This window comes from Dermochelys coriacea, chromosome 10 (assembly GCF_009764565.3).
Source record: "Dermochelys coriacea isolate rDerCor1 chromosome 10, rDerCor1.pri.v4, whole genome shotgun sequence".
NCBI lineage: Eukaryota > Metazoa > Chordata > Testudines > Dermochelyidae > Dermochelys > Dermochelys coriacea.
Window position 1 is genome coordinate 84,855,750 of NC_050077.1, and position 19,355 is coordinate 84,875,104.

At 47.4% G+C, this 19,355-nt stretch overlaps 1 protein-coding gene and 1 long non-coding RNA gene across 7 annotated transcripts in view; one reads left to right on the forward strand and one right to left on the reverse strand.

Moving 5' to 3' along the window:
• The window catches only part of FRMD5 (FERM domain containing 5), a 346,861-nt gene that overhangs the window by 286,860 nt on the left and 40,646 nt on the right, over window positions 1-19,355 (forward strand). For 3 of the 6 annotated variants that reach the window (XM_038418836.2, XM_043493290.1, XM_038418838.2), the window contains exons 8-12: window positions 2,257-2,345; window positions 7,692-7,755; window positions 10,288-10,379; window positions 17,722-17,796; window positions 18,711-18,779. In XM_038418836.2, the coding sequence (XP_038274764.1) occupies window positions 2,257-2,345; window positions 7,692-7,755; window positions 10,288-10,379; window positions 17,722-17,796; window positions 18,711-18,779 (389 nt within the window). Of the gene's footprint in view, window positions 1-2,256; window positions 2,346-7,044; window positions 7,106-7,691; window positions 7,756-10,287; window positions 10,380-17,721; window positions 17,797-18,710; window positions 18,780-19,355 lie in introns of all 6 variants that reach the window. The other 3 variants (XM_038418837.2, XM_038418839.2, XM_038418840.2) reach the window with 2 other exon arrangements.
• On the reverse strand, window positions 1,690-8,366 carry LOC122455986. Its single transcript, XR_006274553.1, has 3 exons — window positions 6,748-8,366; window positions 2,972-3,201; window positions 1,690-2,310 (listed from the first exon to the last, which is right to left on the reverse strand). It is a non-coding gene; the product is annotated as an uncharacterized LOC122455986 (long non-coding RNA).

Genomic DNA, 19,355 nt, shown 5'->3' on the forward strand with positions numbered 1-19,355 from the left:
ACAGCAAACCCCATCCCACTAGCCAGGCCAAGACACAGCGCTCAGACGTGTACAGGGCAGCTCCTTCTTTGTCAGAGCATTTGCACGGTGACAGCACTATTATGAGCTATTTCAATGTGTCAGTAACATCAGGACTGTCTGTAATTCACACAGATCATCAGAAATTCCACTCCTTTAAACTCCTCCACAAACCCCTTTCCCCCAGATTCCTACTCTGTTTCTCTCTGCTAACCTGCCATTTCTAATCCCTCCATTTCTATCCCATACCAGCGCTTAAACAACAAAAACTGGGACCTACCTCTGCCTGCCTACATCTGTCAGCATTCATAATCACTAATGCCAAGGTTTTGTCACAGATATTTTAGTAAGTCACGGACAAGTCGCAGGCAAGAATGAAAAATTCACAGAAGCCCATGCCCTGCCCCTGACTTTACTAAAAATGTCTGTGACAAAATGGAGGGCTTGGGCAGCTGTGAGGCAGGGGGGGCTGGGAGTTTCAGGGTCCCCCTCCACTGGCAGTTCCAAGCAGAGGGGGTCCCCCCTGCATCCCGCAGCTGCTAGGAGTGGCAAGAGCTGCAGGGGTCCCACTTGCCACCTGCGGCACCTAAGAGCTGCGGGGGACCCCTGCCCCCCTGCAGCGGCCAGGAGAAGCGGAGCTATGGGGGTGCCCCTGCCGCCCGCGGTGGCTGGCCACAGTGAGGATCCTCCCTGCTGCCAGCGGTGGCCAGGAGCTGTGGGGTTCCCCACAGCTCCCAGCCGGCGCAGGCTGGAGTCAATGAGGTATTTGGAAGTCACAGAATCCATGACTAAATTGCAGCCTTAATTATCATGAATGGTAGACGATGTGGTAGTTCAAACTGTGATCATTGTCAGATGAGGAAACATATAGGGAACATTTTGAATGCTGATAATTCAGTCCCTCTGTTGTACGCAGAAGCACCTCATTGGGTTAGATTCTGCCTTCCATTAAGGCCATGTCGTATTTCTTTAAACCAAGAAATGTGTTCAAATAATAGAAAAGAAGGAAACTAGGGCCACTTTTTCAGAACGTTCCAGAACACTGGTTTCAAAACTGTCTGATTTTTACCAAACTTCCCAGCAAAACTGTACCTTGAGATGACGTGCGGCATACAAAATTACAGTCAGATGAGGGTCTTTTTAAAGAAGTTAGGGCCAATGTTCCCTTTGACTTTTTACACCCATGTGCGGAATGAATTTTGTTACGTGCACCAATATGGAGGTGATGAGTGGCGGGGGTGGGGCTGAAGGGTTCAGAGTGTGCGAGGGGGCTCGGCTGGGGCAGAGGGTTGGAGTGCAGGGGGGTGTGGGCTTTGGGGTGGGGCCAGGGATGGGGGGTTTGTGGTGTGGGAGGGGGCTCTGGGCTAGGACAGAGGGTTGGAGGGGGAGTGAGGGCTCTGGCTGGAGGTGCGGGCTCTGGGGTGGGGCCATGGATGAGAGATTTGGGGTGCAGGCTGCCCCAGAGTTGTGGTGGGGAGAGAGGACTCCCCCCAGCCCTCTCTCGCTGCAGCAGCCTGGGGCTGGGGGAGAGGCACCTTTCCCTGCCGCAGCAGCTCCGGCGGGACCGGGGGAGAGGCACTTCTCCCTGCTGCGCGGCTGCGCAATTTAGAGGGAATTTAGGCTTGGGCGTGGGTTGAAAATCCAGTTTATAAAAGAAAGAAACCATCAGTCTTACCTACACAGCACCTACTGCTGTGCATGATATTTTAAAAAGTTGACGCATGTATTTTTCCATCAATGCCAAGACAATTAATGTTCCCTTCACTAGAGCCTAAACATTATGATTAAATTAAACTGCTGACTCGCACTGTCCATGACACGAGTTATTGCTTTTAAAAGTGTCTTGATTCTGGTCAGCTGGACCTTTTGTACGTGCTGCTCAGATCTGCGCAACTAACAATTTAAGGTTTTCAAGTTTAAGAGAGCGACTCGGTGATATGTGGGAGCTTTCTTCCTTGGTTAGCGCTAGACAGTAAATCAGTAGTCCCACAGGTCCAAGAGCTGTATTGTATTTTCTGCTCACATATTGTGCTGGACGAATCATGTTTTTTGAGCTCCTGCAGATTCCCATCTATAGGCAGGATGTCACGGTCTAAATAAAGCTGCCAGGAACTGTTCTGTTGGCATAATTTAAGAGGGAAGATTCATTACCCCACCTTATTCAGGACTGAGTGTTGCTATTGATGTATAAACTTTGCTGGCGCTGCAGTGTTTTGATGAGATCTTATTGTGTTCCAGGATGTGTCAGGAAATGCAGCATTTTTGGCCTTCACGCCCTTTGGTTTTGTTGTTCTGCAGGGAAACAAGAGAATTCACTTCATCAGATGGTGAGTTCCCCCAATTTCAACCCGTTCTAGTGTTTATTTGTTTAAGATGCTTTTATCAAGCACTGGTAACTCGCTATATTATATCTCTTGATTGCAACAATAAGAAATGTATCCAAAGGACAAGGATAAAGCATAGCATTAGCTGTGTTTCCTTGAATATAGCAGTGGCATATTATAAAGAGTAGGCGTGCTACTTGAGCGGTAGGGTTAGATTTTGAAAAGAGCTCTGCATTGACCTAACTTCCCTCCCATTGACATCAATGGGAAAACTCCTATTGACGAAAAATGGAAGCACAGTTAAGTTAATACCAAAAAGAAAAGGAGTACTTGTGGCACCTTAGAGACTAACAAATTTATTTGAGCATAAGCTTTCGTGAGCTACAGCTCACTTCATCGGATGAGCTGTAGCTCACAAAAGCTTATGCTCAAATAAATTTGTTAGTCTCTAAGGTGCCACAAGTACTCCTTTTCTTTTTGCGAATACAGACTAACACGGCTGCTACTCTGAAACCTGTCATTATGCTAATACCAAGTGCATTTGAAAATCCCATTCACAGTATCTTCTGTGAAGATGTTAAAATTCACTTGGGAGTAAAAAGGCTACTAGTCCAACAAATGGCACTGACAAGTGGGATTGCTCTGGGTGTCTGTAAGCCTCTGACTGCCAGAAGCTGGGACTGGAGAGCAGGTGATGGATCACTCATTGATTGCCTGCTGTTTTCATTCCCTCTGGGGCACCTGACACTGGCCACTCTCAGAAGACGGGATACTGGGCTAGATGGACCTTTGGTCTGACCCAGTCTGGCCGTTCTTATGTTCTTACATTGTTATTGCCAAGAATAGTGGTTGGAATTCCCTGTTGGGAAAAAGAAGAGAGAGGCTAGTTTGGGATGGTTTTAAGAGCAAAACAAGAACATCAGTGTTATGTGAGGATAGTCCTGTGCCCATAAGGACTTTACCCCCGGATTAATTATTGCTAGCAATTTCATTTGTTAAAAACGTATTTAGAAATATTGATATTAATTGAGCCAGACTCCAATCTCAATGGTACTTATGTCAATTAGAATAACTCCTTTTAAATCTGGAGTCACTCCAGCTTTACCACAGTGTCACTGAGAGCTGACTGTCTCCAAGACCCCCTTATGTGAAGGGTTAGTCGGCGGGTGTGGGCAGGTCATGAGTGTTAGTTGCATGTTCACTCCAAGCACAGTAACAAGCCACATGTCTTTGAGTGTGTCGATAACTAGGAAGAGAACAAAGAGACCTCTCCTCCTTTCTCACCGATGGAGGTTTGAGGGGTGGCTTGTCCTGCAGTAGTCATGGAGATCGGGCTGTCTCTTGAATGAGGGAGGTCACATTTTGGGCCTAGACTGCTTGTCAGAGACCCTTAAGCTTGTCTCACCGCCACCTTCCTGCTTTCTCTCTCAACCCCTTGATGTTTCTTCCCATGAAATGTCTGTCTCATACACCACTGTACTTTCTGCTTTGATGGTCACTGATGGTCCCATTTTTTAAATATTCTCTGGATCATCTCCAATCACAGGCACGAACATGTGTGTCTTGACCCTGGCATCTCATCAGTCGGCCTATTCTGCCCATTTGATATGTAAGATGTGCAGCTTTGTAACAGCCTGTGGAAGGTGTTTATACCAGGGGACAATTTACAGCCAGTTCCATATACAGGTACCTGCTTTCCACCTCATCCACAGTGTAAATGAGTCCATGTTTCTGCACCCTCAATATGTGCAATGGGCTAAATTCCCCTCAGGGCAGAGGGCCTGCCCTTCGTATCACTGGCAGCAGCCTCCCCTAGGACCTTAGAGGAAATCCTGCACTTCTCTTTGCAGCCTGGGTAGCAGAACTGATGCATTTCCACTGTGCATTTGGCTGGCTGAGCAGGGTTTTAGAATGCAGCTGAGAGGGAGCAGAGTCCCCTGTACTGGGCCAGAGGATTTGCTGCTATGCCAGGGCCTCTGGTGCATTCCCAAACCAAGTGAGAATCTAGTGTTGGGGAAGAGGAGTTCTTCCTGCTTGCCCTGGCATAGACCCCCTAGTGGCCAGCTGAGCGACTCCTGCTGGGGAGAAGGTTTGTCCTTTGCTGGGCAATTGAACTGGGGCTTAAGAGGCAGATTTTTGAAGGCATTGGGTAACTTAAGGATGCAGATAGGCACCTCCTGGGATTTTCCTGACGGGTGAATTTCACACCATACACATGAAAGAAAAACACATCTGTGATGCTGCCAAACGAAACCTCATCAGGAACAAAGATCATCTCCTCACATCCATAAACCCCAATGCGTGTTAGCCCGATTGCACTAGTATTTTGTGCATGATTCCTGATTGCTCATGCGATGAACTAACTGCAAGGTGTTCCAGTGGTGACCAGACAGCTCTGCAGCGTGATGGTGAGTTGGCCATGTTCACGTAGCACTTTGCACATGGGACGCACTTGATATCGTTCTTACTGCCCTCTTATTTGGTGTATTTATAAAATCAGAGTATATTTCTTAATAATAATGTCATGCTGTTTTACTGAGACTCAGTACATCCTCTTCAGTGATTATAAATTCACATGATTTAAAAGGAACAATAAATCTAAGAGGGAGCCTATTGCAACATGTTTCCTTTATATGGAGGAGGCTAAATTCTGCCATAAATTACGGTTGTGCACGCCACAGACTGCGCCTGGGTAGTGTGCATTTCCTAGACGCTTTCAGAAACCCCCTTCCCCATTCTCTGTCTTGTGCAAAGATCATAGTAACTGTTTGTCAGCTGCTTCAATCAACTGGTGGCAGGGTAGGAGGCTTGGTTGATATATTTATGAACATGGCATGGGTCTATGGTTATGGGATTATTCAAAGGTGCCTGGATATTTAGTAATAATTATGTGATGGGGTCTGACTGTGTGGGACTCGTGCTCAGCATGTGTTCAGCCTGGAATCTGGGCACATCTCTTTTTCTGGCAGGTTTTACTTCCCTCTTTTGCCCCCCTCCCACCCTCCCCAAAAGGAGAATTTGTGTAACTTGCTCTTTTCATCCCCCACAAGGAGAAATATAAAGGGTTTCCCCTGCCTAGAATAACTGCATATTTTAGTGTATGGTACACAGCAGCTCGCCTATATATGCCATGATACACGAGGCATGTGAGGACAGGACATAGGAATCTAAGTGAAATGAATTTGCTAATTAACTGTTAGTTGTAAATTCCTTTTAGATTGTAAAAAGAAAAGGAGTACTTGTGGCACCTTAGAGACTAACAAATTTATTAGAGCATAAGCTTTCGTGAGCTACATGCATCTGATGAAGTGAGCTGTAGCTCACGAAAGCTTATGCTCTAATAAATTTGTTAGTCTCTAAGGTGCCACAAGTACTCCTTTTCTTTTTGCGAATACAGACTAACACGGCTGCTACTCTGAAACCTTTTAGATTGTCTCTCCCTTTAGGGTGAGGAATTTATCCTGTTCCACTTTGGCCCCACAGCTGAAACCATGTCTGAAGAACCGATTCAAAGCATTGTTTTTAACGGGTTTGAGCTAATTAGGCTTAGAGATGGTTTGGCCACTGTGCATGAATGGGGCCAAACTGTGACTAGAGAGAGGCTAAATTGTTGTGCCCCAACTTTATTTAAACGCGCATTGGCTCCATGTACCATGGCCAGGAATTAGCTTGAACTGGTTTAACATTGTGTGGGTTAAACTGGTTAATCAAACGTGGTTCCCAACCCACTAGAGAGAGCTGGGTCACTTCAGGGCACCCTGACCATGACTGTTCGTTAATGAAAACAGGCTCAGATTTTTTAGCCTTTCCTTTGTGAGAACTTTTCTTAAAATGTGGGATCATCCTATATGGTTAAGATCTTTTCTACAGAGCTGCTCAGTGTTGGTGATGGCAGTGAGCTTACGCTGTGGCTGGTCTCAAAAATGGGACTTCTTGCCAGCTTAAACCCTTTAGATACTCTAGAGCTCTATAGGGCTTATCCTGCATTTCTTGCACATCGAGCATTTCCATTGATTTCAATGGGCATTGTGGGTGCAGGATTGGGTTCATGCAGTGTGCACCTGCGGGTTTTTAAAGATTCCAGCAATTGATGACTCCCACAAATTGCATGCGTATTATGTGTATTTGCAAAGCCTTATGTTAGCATGTGTGGACAGACAGCTGCACACACAAATCCTGGTAATGAGGTTTGTGAATGCATGGTTAGACATGCAGTTACCCGGGTTGTGCACATAAGCGGTTTTGCTGGTGCAAAGGGTACATTTTGCCTGGTTGGCCTGTTGCATGAGCCATTGGAAGTGTGTCACAAACAGAATATTCATGCTCTTAAGCATTAATTGGTAAGCAGTCTGGAAAATGCCATAAACAGAAATTAAAATGCAATGTAAATGCAAACCCCACGTACCTCACAGGTACACACAGTATCTGTTAAATGGAGGAAGTCTCTTGGCAGATAGATATTTCTGCTGCAGAAAAAGAGAAAGTCCTCTTAAATGCTGCCAGTTATTTAACTCTAGGCGTTCAGAACTCTGCCCTCTTCAGGGCAATGGTGTTTTCCTTTGAAAAGGTGACAAAAACCAAACACAGTGTTCTAGCTAAGATCTAACCCATGCAATGTACAGTTACAGTATCACTTCTCTTGCTTTGTATTCTATCCCACTGTTGATGCATCCCAGTATCCTGTTTGCCTTTTTTACTGCAGCCACACACTGGGCTGATGGCTTCAAGGATTTTTCTACAATAACCCCTAAACCCCTTTCCCGGTCAGTACGCTGCATGACTGTTCCATGTAATATGTACTCTCTATATTTGGTTTGTTGCCCCAGACTTATTATTTTTTACATTTGTCTACATTAAACTGCATTGTCCATGTATTGGCCCAGTCACCTGAAAGACCCCCCCCAAAACCCTCTGAAGCTGGTTGCATTGTTCCTCATTCTTTGCTGTATCTCAAATTTTGGCCTCATCAGCTCAGTGTGGTATCTTACATTTGATATTTTCATCCAGATAATGCACATATATAAGCAAAGTTCTCAGACGACTCCTGGACATTCCCCTGCGATTCACATTCCATCCCGAGACGTTCCCCTTTCCAGCCACTGTCTTTGAGCCAGGAGTCCTCTTGTCACTATGTTACACTTCGGATGAACTGAAAAATATGGCTTTGAAGCTGTTCCAACTACTGTTCTGAAAATAGTCTATTGATTAATTTTGCGTTTCATACAAACAATTTGGCTTAATTTGTGCATATTACCGATTCCAATTCCACTGTGTGTGGGTTCTGCATTAATGACCGTGATATGGGTGATGAGCAACATGTCTGTTACATATGTGGTTTTGTAATTTTAGGAACGAGGTAGCCAAAATGAAATTCGAAGGAAAGACATTCTGTTTATATGTAAGTCAGAAAGAGGTGAGTGGATTTTCTCATCATGTCAGGGCTCACTAGGTACAGTCTCTACTTCTGCCTCAAATATTAAACATTTGCTATTATGTCTAATAGAAAAAATAAACACAGCTCCAGAAGTCTGTTACCGAACTAAGACGCTGCATTTAATCATAGAATCAAAGAAGTGTAGGACTGGAAGGGACCTCAGTAGGTAATCTAGTCCAGTCCCCTGCACTCAAGGCAGGACTAAGTAATAACTACTTTATTTCTGCTTTTGCAGCCTTCTTCTGTAATCACACAATTAAGGTCTGATCTCTATTGGCTCCAAGGAAAGCAGGATCCAGCCCTTACTTACAAAATAAAAATGAAGGTTATGACATGTATTTAAAAAACATGAACAAATCTGGCAGTGGCAAACAAAATGGCCTTTCAGACCAATGATAGTCCTTTGATATTCAGATGTACGCATTCTGGGTTCCAAACCAATGCAGTCAAGTGCCAATACTTTATTGGTCAGGCATCTATATGTAACCCTTCTGCCCATCAGAGTTGGCAGCAGTAAGGGCCGGGTTCAGTATCTAGGGCTTCCGTTCCAATAACACAATGCAAAACCAGCTCGAGCCCCCACCCAGTGATAAATATATACCATCACCACCCCTGGGCGCCTCTAAGAGGGAATACTTCCCCTCTCGCAAGCACATAGTCTGAGTATAGCAAAAGCCTTTTAATAACAGAGAGAAACAATGTGGCATTATGTTGGGGAGACACCATCAACAGGATTCATAACACAATCCATGAGCAAAAACCACCCCAAGCAAATTGGGCCTTGTCCTTTTCCCTTGGGTTCTTGAGTCCAGCCACCCAAAAGTCACCCAGAGTCCCAAAAGTCCAACAACCCAATAGTCTCTGCCCCTGGTCAGTGCAGCCCCAGAGTTTGAAAGTTTATCTGCAGAGTTTTACCTCCCAGGCTGGGTGGAAATGGGGGGGGGGTGAAGGGGCACCTTACATGGTCCAAAGCTGATTGCTCCACCTCTCCATTGGCCTCCACTCCGCTCTGCCAGACGTCCCACAAACTGCTTCGCTCCACCAGCTGTCCAGTGAGCTGCTCCAGCCATCCAGCAATATATCTTCAGCCCCTGCCCCCACCCCCACTACTTAACACAGCATTCAGTGATTTCAGCTCTTAATAATTTTAGCTCTTTAGTGATTTCAGCTTGTAGTAGAGGAGCCTCAGTGCTGGTGCACCATTGGCCCAAAGTGAATTCAGCTCAGCAGCCTGTAACTAGACTCCTAATGGAATCAAAACTAGCTCTGATATTCCACAGTGGAGAGAGGAGAAGGTGCAATTCGCATTTAGGGCCCTCACCAGGGCCTATGCCACCAGGTATATCGCTTCTCGGCTCTATGAGCTAAGATCAAGTGTAAGTAGACTCTTGGCCTATTCAAGGCCGTGATTAAGTATTTTGATGTTTTTGGTCTTTTGACCTTGAGATGAAAACCTTGTCTGTGCCTCTTGGACCTTGAAGTAAAAAAATTATCTAAGTTATACCTATCCCCAGCCTCTCTCAATTCATTAGGTTTTGGAACCCATGTCCCTTGTCTAGTGAGTACTACTTAGTTGATGGCGAGTCCCTCCGTCATAAAACAGTTCCACTGTCCTTGATTCACATAATCAGGGCAACAACACTTTATTCTTCCTGCCCCAATAATAGAGAAACTGGGGATCCCACAGCAGCCCAAGTGACCATTTGGGCTGCTGTGGGCTCATGCTAGGTGGGGTGGATGTGCCTATGCAAACAAAATCAGACCCTGAAGTTCTTTTCCACAACTTGCCACAATTTGCCACCAGATGTCAGGGTAGAGCTCATCCTGACTCCGCTCACCGTACAAGGGTGAGAACATTCAGGTATCCCTTAGAGGGCATCCAGTTCAATATCTATATCATCTGCTCAGGACAGGGCTTCACACTGCATTTCGGGGGCATTATTTCTCAGGGCCACATGTTAGCCCTGCCCATCCCAGTCGGACCTGGTTATCCAAATGAGTGTGCACACTTTGATTTTGAAATGGGTTAAGTACAGTACAACACATGAGAGAGAGTTAGCTAATCCCTGTGAATTTTTAAAATATATATTTTTGGATACACAGGAATATGGATGAACCAAGCATCAGTTAATTGGGTCTTTACCAGTGGAAATGGAACATATTTCCAGTAGGATCAGTCAGTCAGATACATGGGGGAGGAGGGATAGCTCAGTGGTTTGAGCATTAGCTTGCTAAACCCAGGGTTGTGAGTTCAATCCTTGAGGGGGTCATTTAAGGGTCTGGGGCAAAAATTGAGGATTGGTCCTGCTTTGAGCAGGGGGTTGGACTAGATGATCTCCTGAGGTCCCTTCCAAGCCTGATATTCTGTGATCACATGCTTCCATGTATTGTGGTGATTCTTGAAGGTTTGCTGTGTAATAAATGAGCTGCTTTAGTTTCAGCTGCCCTGCAGATTGTAAATATGCCGCCTGCTAACCACATTCAGTTGTTTCCATGTGGAATTTTTTGTAGGAAAAGAAAATTGCTCTTACTTATTTTGCTCCAACACCAGAAGCGTGCAAGCATCTCTGGAAATGTGGGATAGAAAACCAAGCTTTTTACAAGTAAGTACAAAGATTATTAGGAGTTTTTAATTTTTTGTACTGTACATTTTCTGTGGGCAGGTACAACCCACATAGCAACAGACCTTTGTATGAACATGTGATTATAGCATCAAGGCAGCACAGAATCCGATCCAGATCCAAACCAGTTCCTTCCATGCCTCCACCCAGGTCACTCACCTCCCTCTGCTAAGGCCTGGAGGAAAGGAGCCCTGCTTTGCTAGATCTTAGCAGATTTCAGAGGGGTTTCTATAGCTGTGACATTTTTTGTGTGTTGATGAGTAGTTAGCCTGACACACAACCCCATAGGTCCATGGTTCCTTATTCAATACATTTGGAACAGCCCATACTGTGTATGGGGTTCCCTCATCCGCCACCTGAGGGACACGCTGGTAGCTTAGGATGCCTCAGGCAAAATGTACTCTTGGACAAGCTTTAGACCTGGTGGAAGACAGAAAAGAGGATGACAACAGATGACGTATACAAATACCATGTCGCTGTCATGGAAATAGACTGTAATGGAGCAAGGAATGTGGCTCTCAACAGACGGACGTGGACAACCTGGATTGCCTCATGTATCGCAGGGCACGAGAACATCTAATTAAAAAAATAATGATTAGCAGATCTGCCATCTGCCATAGGTGCTTACACACCAGACTGGGAGCGTCCCTCCCCACTTCCTGGTTCTGCAATGCAGCCAAGTGCATAGCATTGAAAACTTCCACTGCTAATTGCTTAGCCATAAAAGTTTAATCAGGAAATTAAAACTTTAATCGTTTGGAGATTAAAACTTTAACACTAAACAGCTGATAGAGACCAAGTCTGGCCTGGCTCGTGCCCCCCCCCCCCATATCATCACAACAAAGAATGCCTGGGTGAAATCTGAGCAGCACTGTGACCCCCTGGAGTGGGGAGCGGAGCCCAGCCTGCCCTGCAGGACTGGAGCTACAGGAGCCGCCAGCGGAGAGCAGGCACTGCAACCCCCAGCCCATGTCCTCCCACCCTTCTGGGGGGCAGGACCCAACTTCCTGGCCTCCCAGGGGACCCTTTGACACATTCTGGCAACCCAGATTGGGGTCGCGACCCATGCGTTGCTAGAACCTGCCTTTGAGCGCTCAGCTACAGCAAATACAGCGCTAAACCTCACCAGTGCGGAGAGATCAGGCACCTCCTGGCTTATAATGATGGGCCAAATCCCCAGCGTGCCAGAGGTGTGCCCCGCACACCTGGAGACAGGGACTGGGGCTTCAGTGACTCCAAGCCACTGACCACGGGGGTGCTGGTGGGTGGACCAGTTCCTGGCACAAAGTGAAACAGCTTACCTTTCCCCGCTCCACTAGCTGGGATCTCCAGAGCCCAGCACACCCTGGGTCCCCACCCCCGCCCTGTGCTATCCAAGACATCTCCAGTAGTAGAAGAGTCATCATTTCCTGCCTGACGGTCGCTTTAAGCCCAGCGCCACGAAGGATCTTGGAAGGACAGAGAATCGGGCCCGTGGCATCTCTCTTTTTTGTATTGAGTTTACGTATCAGAAAGTTTGAGGCATCTAATGCAAATGCAGCTGAGAGGGAAGAACTGAAAAAAACATTTTCCTGACCATGATCGGACACTTCAGGCCCTTCTCCCTTCTGAATAGGGAAGGAAGGATGGTCTAGAGAGCAGGGCACTAGCCTGGGACTCCAGAAACCTGGAATCAGTTCCCAATTCTGCCACAGACTTCCTGTCTGACTGTGGGCAGGTCACTTAATCTTTCTGTACCTCAGTTCCCATCTGTACTATAGGGAGCGGCAGGGTTTTGTGAGGATAAATTCCATTAAAGATTGTGAGGCACTCAGCTGTTACGGTGATGAGCCATATCAGTCCCTAGCCAAATAGAACAGCCTTTCATGTATAGACCTAGTCTCGGGTGGGGGTTTAATGCTCGTTCTCAGTAAAAACTGCAGTCTCGGGTCCCTTGCTGTGAAATTATGTCGGCCCAGCTCTGGCCTTGAATGCATGCAGGCAGCTTCCACTGATGGAACAAGCCCCAGGCAAAGGGACAGCCTGAGGCCGGTGCACCACTTAATTCCCACCCAGTGACCCATGGTGGAGTTTGTAAAGTGAACTCCTCAGAGCAGACTGCAAAGCAGTGGGATAGTCCATCTCGCATTGCTCTTTTGAACATGGTTATCTCAGGACTCAAGAGTTTGTCATTAGTTTTGTCTCAAAGAGAGTTTCTGAAATGGCATTGGAGAGGACTGGACAGCTGCTGGAAGAACCAGGGATCGTACTGCGTCAGCTTTCTTGGGTGAAATCATAAATTTTCAGTATACAACCTTTCAGCAATCCTTGAAGAATTACAGTCCTGTGACATAAATGTACGGTGCTTTGTCACCAAATTCAGAACACCCCAGACAGACATTCCTTGTTTCCAAAAGGGAGAGGGAGGGGCTGAAAGGTGGGGAAGCCTTTAGGGTAGAAATTGTTGCACCTTTACAAAACCAGAACTCTCTGGAATGCTTGTTTGGGAAAACACGTCAGTTTTCTGTTCCTTTCTTCTTTTGATTAATTAGTTTGATCTTGAAAGAGTCAGGGTATGAATCTGTAAATCAATAAGACATCAGATAGAACATTTTGGTTTCACCACACTGCTTTCTGTTTTACTTAAAAATAGACTGTTTTGTACTTTGTAATGAGTTTTATTGTAATCAGTGAGATTTAAGATAAAGTGTTCTGTATTCTCTTTGGGAATACTGCAATCAGCAATTTTCATTTCTCATTATATGAACATGAAATGAAATTGCTCTATTGCTTTACAACTTTTTGTTATGACTAATAATGTTGGTGGGTTATGCGCCCATTAAAATGGACTGTGGTCTCATTCATGCTGCAGTGTGTATGTACTGCTCAATGGGGGTCAATCTGGATTCTCCTGGGATGACTGAGGAGCAGGTGGTGTCATCCCTCAGGGTGTCTGATGTATTTCTGACCAAAGTCTCATTCAGAAAAGTGCCAAGCTGCCTCCAGGTAGTGCGTGATCTGTGTACTCAGCATCCTCCCAGTCAGAGGTTCTGGTAGGTATCTTAATACACTGGATAGTTTCAGCCCACGCAGAAACCAAGCACAGAATCTTGTTAATCGTCTCCTGGGATGCAGTGTTCTTGGCTTGGCCTGATGGTGAAGTGCAATGCCTGTGTTCATTGTGTCTGGACGTACCTGTGACTGCCCAGTGTGGTAGAATGCCACCAGTGGACAGCCAGGGGCTACTCAAATTCCTACATCACCACCTAAAAAAGGCCCTCCATGTCTCCCTCCTCTGAGCGCTCATTGTGCTGGAGATGCTGCCTGAGCCCAGGTTCTCTTTCAAAGGGCTGCACCATGGTTAAAGAGCAGCTCATTGTAATAGGCCTTTAGGGTGCTTGGGTAAAGTTCAGGAAATGTGTCTGTCTCAGTTCTTGGCAGGTCGCTGAAGGAGGTACAGTATTAATGATTGGAGGGTTGTGAATAGATATAATTAGAACTCGAGCTCTTAGCAGTCCTTTCCATTCCAGCCTATTGTCCTGTGTAAGCCTCTTATCTTATCTCATTGTGTTATATATCTCAGAGGGCCGACTCTTTGAATTCTGTCTCATTACCATTCTCAGTCAGTGTCAGACTCCTATCTGCTGCTGCTGCTAAAAGTTACATCTGGTAAGATCAATTTGAGAATGAAAGGAACGTGGCGGCCAGAAGGCCTGGCTCTTTGCCTCCACCCTCTCCCTCATGAGCTGCTGTTGCATGAGGATAAACCACAAATAACTGGAGCTGTTTCTGGAGTGCATCACATAGTGCTAGCTGTGGGATGTTCAGATTCCCTGCAGAGCGGCAGCTCCTTGCCCCATCTCTAGTTACCATTTTCTTTTAAGAAGATTGGTGCAAGAGGCAGTATCCTCATCCACCTTAGATGAGGGGCCTGGTCCTGCCCGTGCTTTCTGCCAAGCATGCTGCTTACTGTCACAAGCAGACCTGTTAACGTACATTGATTGTAGGAGTACCTCTGGGGGTTAATGGGATTATTCAGAGCAGGTAGGTGCAGCAGTGTGCTCGGTGTTTGCAGGATGGGGGTTAGATGCTGAGTTTGAGGGCAGCCAACAGAGCGCTGACATTCTTAAACGCCACGTTGAATGGTGCAGCTGTCGTGAGATCAACTGTGCTTGTAAGATTTCTGCCATCTTGGGCTGGCCACTTGCTATCTCCAGCCTGAATCAGATGCCTCCCACCTTTGGATCGGCACCAGAACCAAACCTGTAGGATGTGATGGAACCTGGGAATTCAAATTCCTGACATTTGGTGAGGAGGGAGGGTTGGATTTAAGTTTCCAGGTCAGGGCTGTTCCTGATTGTAACTGGAGCTGGTTCAAAAATGGATTTCAAACGTTCTGTGAAAATTGTTTGGAATAAAAGGACCAAAAAATGTATGTCCATGAATTTGTTTCACGCAGTTCTAGTTCTTTTGTCAAAACTCAATGCTTGTTCAGTTGTTGAAAACAGAACATTTTCCATTTGTGATGGACAACGCCTGAAAAATGTAACCACCTGCTTCTGGCAGTAAAAAGGTGGAAGAACCTACCTCCTTCAACAGAAAAAAGTTTTGACTACAAAGGTTCAATCAGCTCCAGTTCTGAGTAGAGTAAAAACAGCTGTTTGTTCCCCCATGGAAGGGCTAGCGGAAGGAGGAGGGGCAGGCCTGCCCTGGTATGCTGTGTGTCAGGGAGCCCACAATGGCTGCATTCCCTTCCTTGTGTGCTGTAGAAGAGGGGAGGCCAGCGGCTCGGGGAAAGGCATTCGTTGCCCTGCGACCACACCAGTGTCTCTACTGTGCAGTGATTTCAGGAAGCTCCACCAGGAGAACATTTTGAAAACACTTAAGTAATGTAGCCTGAAAGCGTGTGCACCAGCTTTGTGCTAAAGCAATGGACCCTCCTGTAGAGATCACGACGACAGCGAAACTCCATTTATAGCAGGGCTGTCCTGGGAGCGGATTTGGGCCCAGTCCTGGGAGGAGCCAAGCAGCTGCAAATGCTGTCTGAGGTGGTGGGAGCTGCAGGGTCTCAGCATGTGCTCAGCATCTCCCGGGGTCGGCCCATTGTTCTGGGTAGTTCCTTGCCTGTGATGGTTTGGGGTTAATTGAGGTCACAGATCAAGTCCATAGTTAAATCATTTCAAGTCAGAGTCATTGTATGGGGATGTCCCATAAGCCACCCTACCCTGACAAGCGCTGGTACAAGATAAGCTAGCAGCATGTTCCAGAGCTCACTAGACATTTACATACAGAAGCCACAGAAACATCACTAACCAAATAAACTCCCCCAGAGGACAGGCTGGCTAGTACTGACAGTTTCTTCGTCCAGTTCCTCAGGCTCCGGCTGCGCAATGAAAGGGTTATTTGCTGTACAGGCCATTTTGTAGACTAGCCGTTTTCTCTGTGGACGGCACTTTCTGCATGTTCATACGTAATCCAGGAGAGGGGCGTTGATTTCTCCTCCATTCATATTGCCTGTTTTCAGGAAATGTCCTGATATCAGGATTCTTGTATTGAATTTGCAGTTTTTCACTCAAGAGCAGTTCTGCTTGCGGGCAAAAACCTGCAAAAGGTCACCATTTCCCCCCCCCCCCCCCCAGAATATGCAATCCTCTTCATGGAACAGAAAAGCAAAGCCCTGCAGTTGTGCGGCTTTCCCACGCCATGTGTGGGCGGCCTCTCGTGCCACGGGAAGTAGAATGAAGAGCCGGTATGTTGTCCATTGTGAATCCCCTCTGCTGAGAGGAGCAAACCCTGCCAGCTCCTCTGACTGACCCAGACGTGGCAGGACCATGCGGTTCCGCTGAAGGGGTTGGACAGTTGATGCAGTTCCATGCGTGGCTCCGTGAGTGAGGCCTGGGGGTGTACCCAGCACTGCATGAATGCCTCTGCCATTGCCCCCATGGGACGAGAACGTGGGACCACAGAGCCTGCAGCTGCCCGAGGCTGGAGCAGTGTGCATGCCCTGAGGGAGGGATCCCCCGTCCCTGGAGATCCCATCGCAGTAACTCGGGCTAGGTCCTGGGGAGCAGATTGCACCCAAAGTATGTTTGCTCGGGGCGGGGGAGGGGAATAGAGGGCCGGATTCTCCCCTGTGCCCGAGCAGAGCTGAGAGGCGAGGGCTGCATGGAGCGGGCTCTGGTGTATATTAGAGCAGCTGGGCACCTGCTCCAGTTTGTGCCACTGGAGGATGGGGTAGCAGAGCTCCACTCCACCCCTCCCTTCCTGGGGACGGTCCCACACGCCCTCTCTCCCCGTGGCAGGTGTGGGAGGAGGTGGTCACACAGCTCCCCCGTGTGATGGGGGTTCTCCCGCGGCCAGCTCAGACCAGAACACAGCCACTGTGCAGTCCATAGCGATCCGGAGCAGGCAGCCAGTCTGCTCCTGGGCTCCAGGGAGCAAGCTGACGACATGTTTGATCTGCCCTTTTCCGATGGGCTTGGCTGTAAAGCGCTTGGGCAAGCAGAACTGGCTGTCACTAGCGCAGGTTCGACCCCATTGTGAACAGGTTTCACAGTCCAATTGTGCCGGTCTCGCCCTTACACCCCTCAGAAGTTGCCTTCATTGTGTGCTGTTCTAGTGAATGTCTGCAGCAGGGACTGCGTCGCTATGGTGTAAGGACAGTGCGGTCACACCGTGCCCGTGTGACTGTGTCGGACGTACAGCGCGGTGAGGCTGCAGGGACCCCAAGGGCTATCAGTGCCCACCCTGCCAGAGTGGCAGGGTCGCTGCGACTTGGGTTACATGCTTACCATTCAGGGCTGTGGGCTGGCTGCTTTCCCTCCAGCTCAGGGCTCAGTACGCCGTCCTCCCTTTTGGGCTACATGCTCCAGCCCTCAGGGATGCGGGGGGGAGCTGGCTCTGAGCAAGGACTGGCACGTTTTGAGCCGCGTTTGCAAGTAACACGGTGTTGTTGTCTGTTGAAGTGCCTGCTCCTGAGAAGGCCTGATTCCCTGGGGGCTGTGGGTGCTGAGAACCGTTCCCTGTTTGATGGCAGCTGGTAACGCCCTCACTGAGTGCCTGTGTCGATTTTATCGAATTCTTCAGGATCCCGCTCTCTGCTGCCACCTGGGTTTGGAAGTTGAGAATGCGTGGTAGGGGCCGCAGAAGGGAAGGTGCTATCTGTCGTGGGCTCCGTTTGAGGGTGCACTGGTCGATCGTTTAATAGAATCGGCTGCACCCCAAAGGCCAGGGCTGCCACTCTTGGTAAAACATATCCAGCGAGCTGTGTCTCATCCATAGGCATTGACCTACTGCAGCCCAACCTGTTTGTGGAGGGTTCTCCATGTTCTTGGTGTTGTTTCAGGTTGGAGAAGTCAAGCCAGGTCCGCACAGTATCCAGCAGCAACTTGTTCTTTAAAGGAAGCCGGTTCCGATACAGGTAAATAATGACAGTAAGTAGCAGTTACTGGATATATTTTCAGACAGTCCTGGGTGTTGGATGAAGCTGCTTCCTGACTGCATTAAATACAAGACTTTTCTGAAAGTCTTACTGAAAAGAGACTCCTTTGTCGCAGGAGATTTTTGTATTAAAGCATTTCTAGGTAGCCAAGTAACCTAATGGTCCTTTTATATTTCCTTGGGTTTTGTTTTATTTTGCTACGTTATTCCTAATTTTATCCATTATACCTCTCTCACCTCAACAGACCAAAAAAAAAAAAATTGAGAGTGTGAGAGAGAAAAAATTGCAGCTGATTTTTAAAAATACAACAACGCGTTGAAACGTTCCAGTTCCTCAAAGATGATGTTCCTTCCTGCATCCGAAGCAGAAGTTTAGATGCTGAATTTTAGCAGGCTGTAATGAACGATCAAAGTGTGGGACGCAGCCAAGTGTTAGAGATGTGTAAAGAGACTCCAAACATTGTGGAGACATTGGGCCAAATTCTGATCTCACGCACACGTGCGTCAGTCTGGAGTGCCCGCTGTTGTTTGATGGTCAGAATCCTACTCATCAGAGGAGAATGAAATTCCACTCACGGGGGATGTGGCATTTCAGGAGGCAGGACGGACTGATTGAACAGGACGTGACCGAAAGGGTTGCTGCCCTTCTGGAACCCCAAACCTGTTCATTTTTAGCAAATGTCTGTCTTTTCTTCTCCATTTGGAGATTGTTTGCCCACAGCGCTCGGTTCCTGTGTGTGAGACTGGAGTAGGGATGGAGTTCTGTTGAAGGATGTACTGTTATTGGGCGGGGCGGCAACGGGTGTCTGTTTAACAGAGCAGTAGAAAAATCTTGGCAATAGCCAGAATCCTTTTTCAGTTCTTGCCCTGTTTCTGTTCTTGAACCACTTGCAGTGGCCGAGTTGCAAAAGAAGTGATGGAATCTAGTGCCAAGATCAAGAGAGAGCCCCCAGAAATTCACAGGTAAGTACCATCAGCATCTTCACAGCACAGTCGTGGACATGAGGTGCATTGATCTACGACATCTCACCTTGATTTCAGTCCCGCCTGAAGTGTTGGGAATATCCTGTAGACAGCCAGAGTGTAGCAAGTGCTCTTTCAAGCTGCTTCCTGCACGAGTAGGGCGCATATCACTGCGGTACCGTTTCTGAGCAGAGGTTGGTAGTAATAGGGCATTGTTAGCTGGTAAGGACGCTGGTTCACTTCCGTTTTGTCTAACGGTAACGCTGAGCACTTCTTGCAGTCTGGTACTCAAGCAGCACTAGAAGTGGGGCTGGATTCTTTGGCTAAGTGAGGTGTTTCAGATCCCAGAGGCTTGTTTAAATACACTGCTAATGAGCTTTGCTGATGTGACTAGACAGTGGGTGAAATCCTGGCCCCAATTAAATCAATGTAAGTTTTGCCATGAAGGACATAAGAACAGCCATACTGGGTGAGACCAAAGGTCCCTCTAGCCCAATATCCTGTCTTCCAACAGTGACCACTACCAAAGCTTCAGGGGCACTGTACAAAACAGGGCAATTTTGGAGAGAGCCAGCT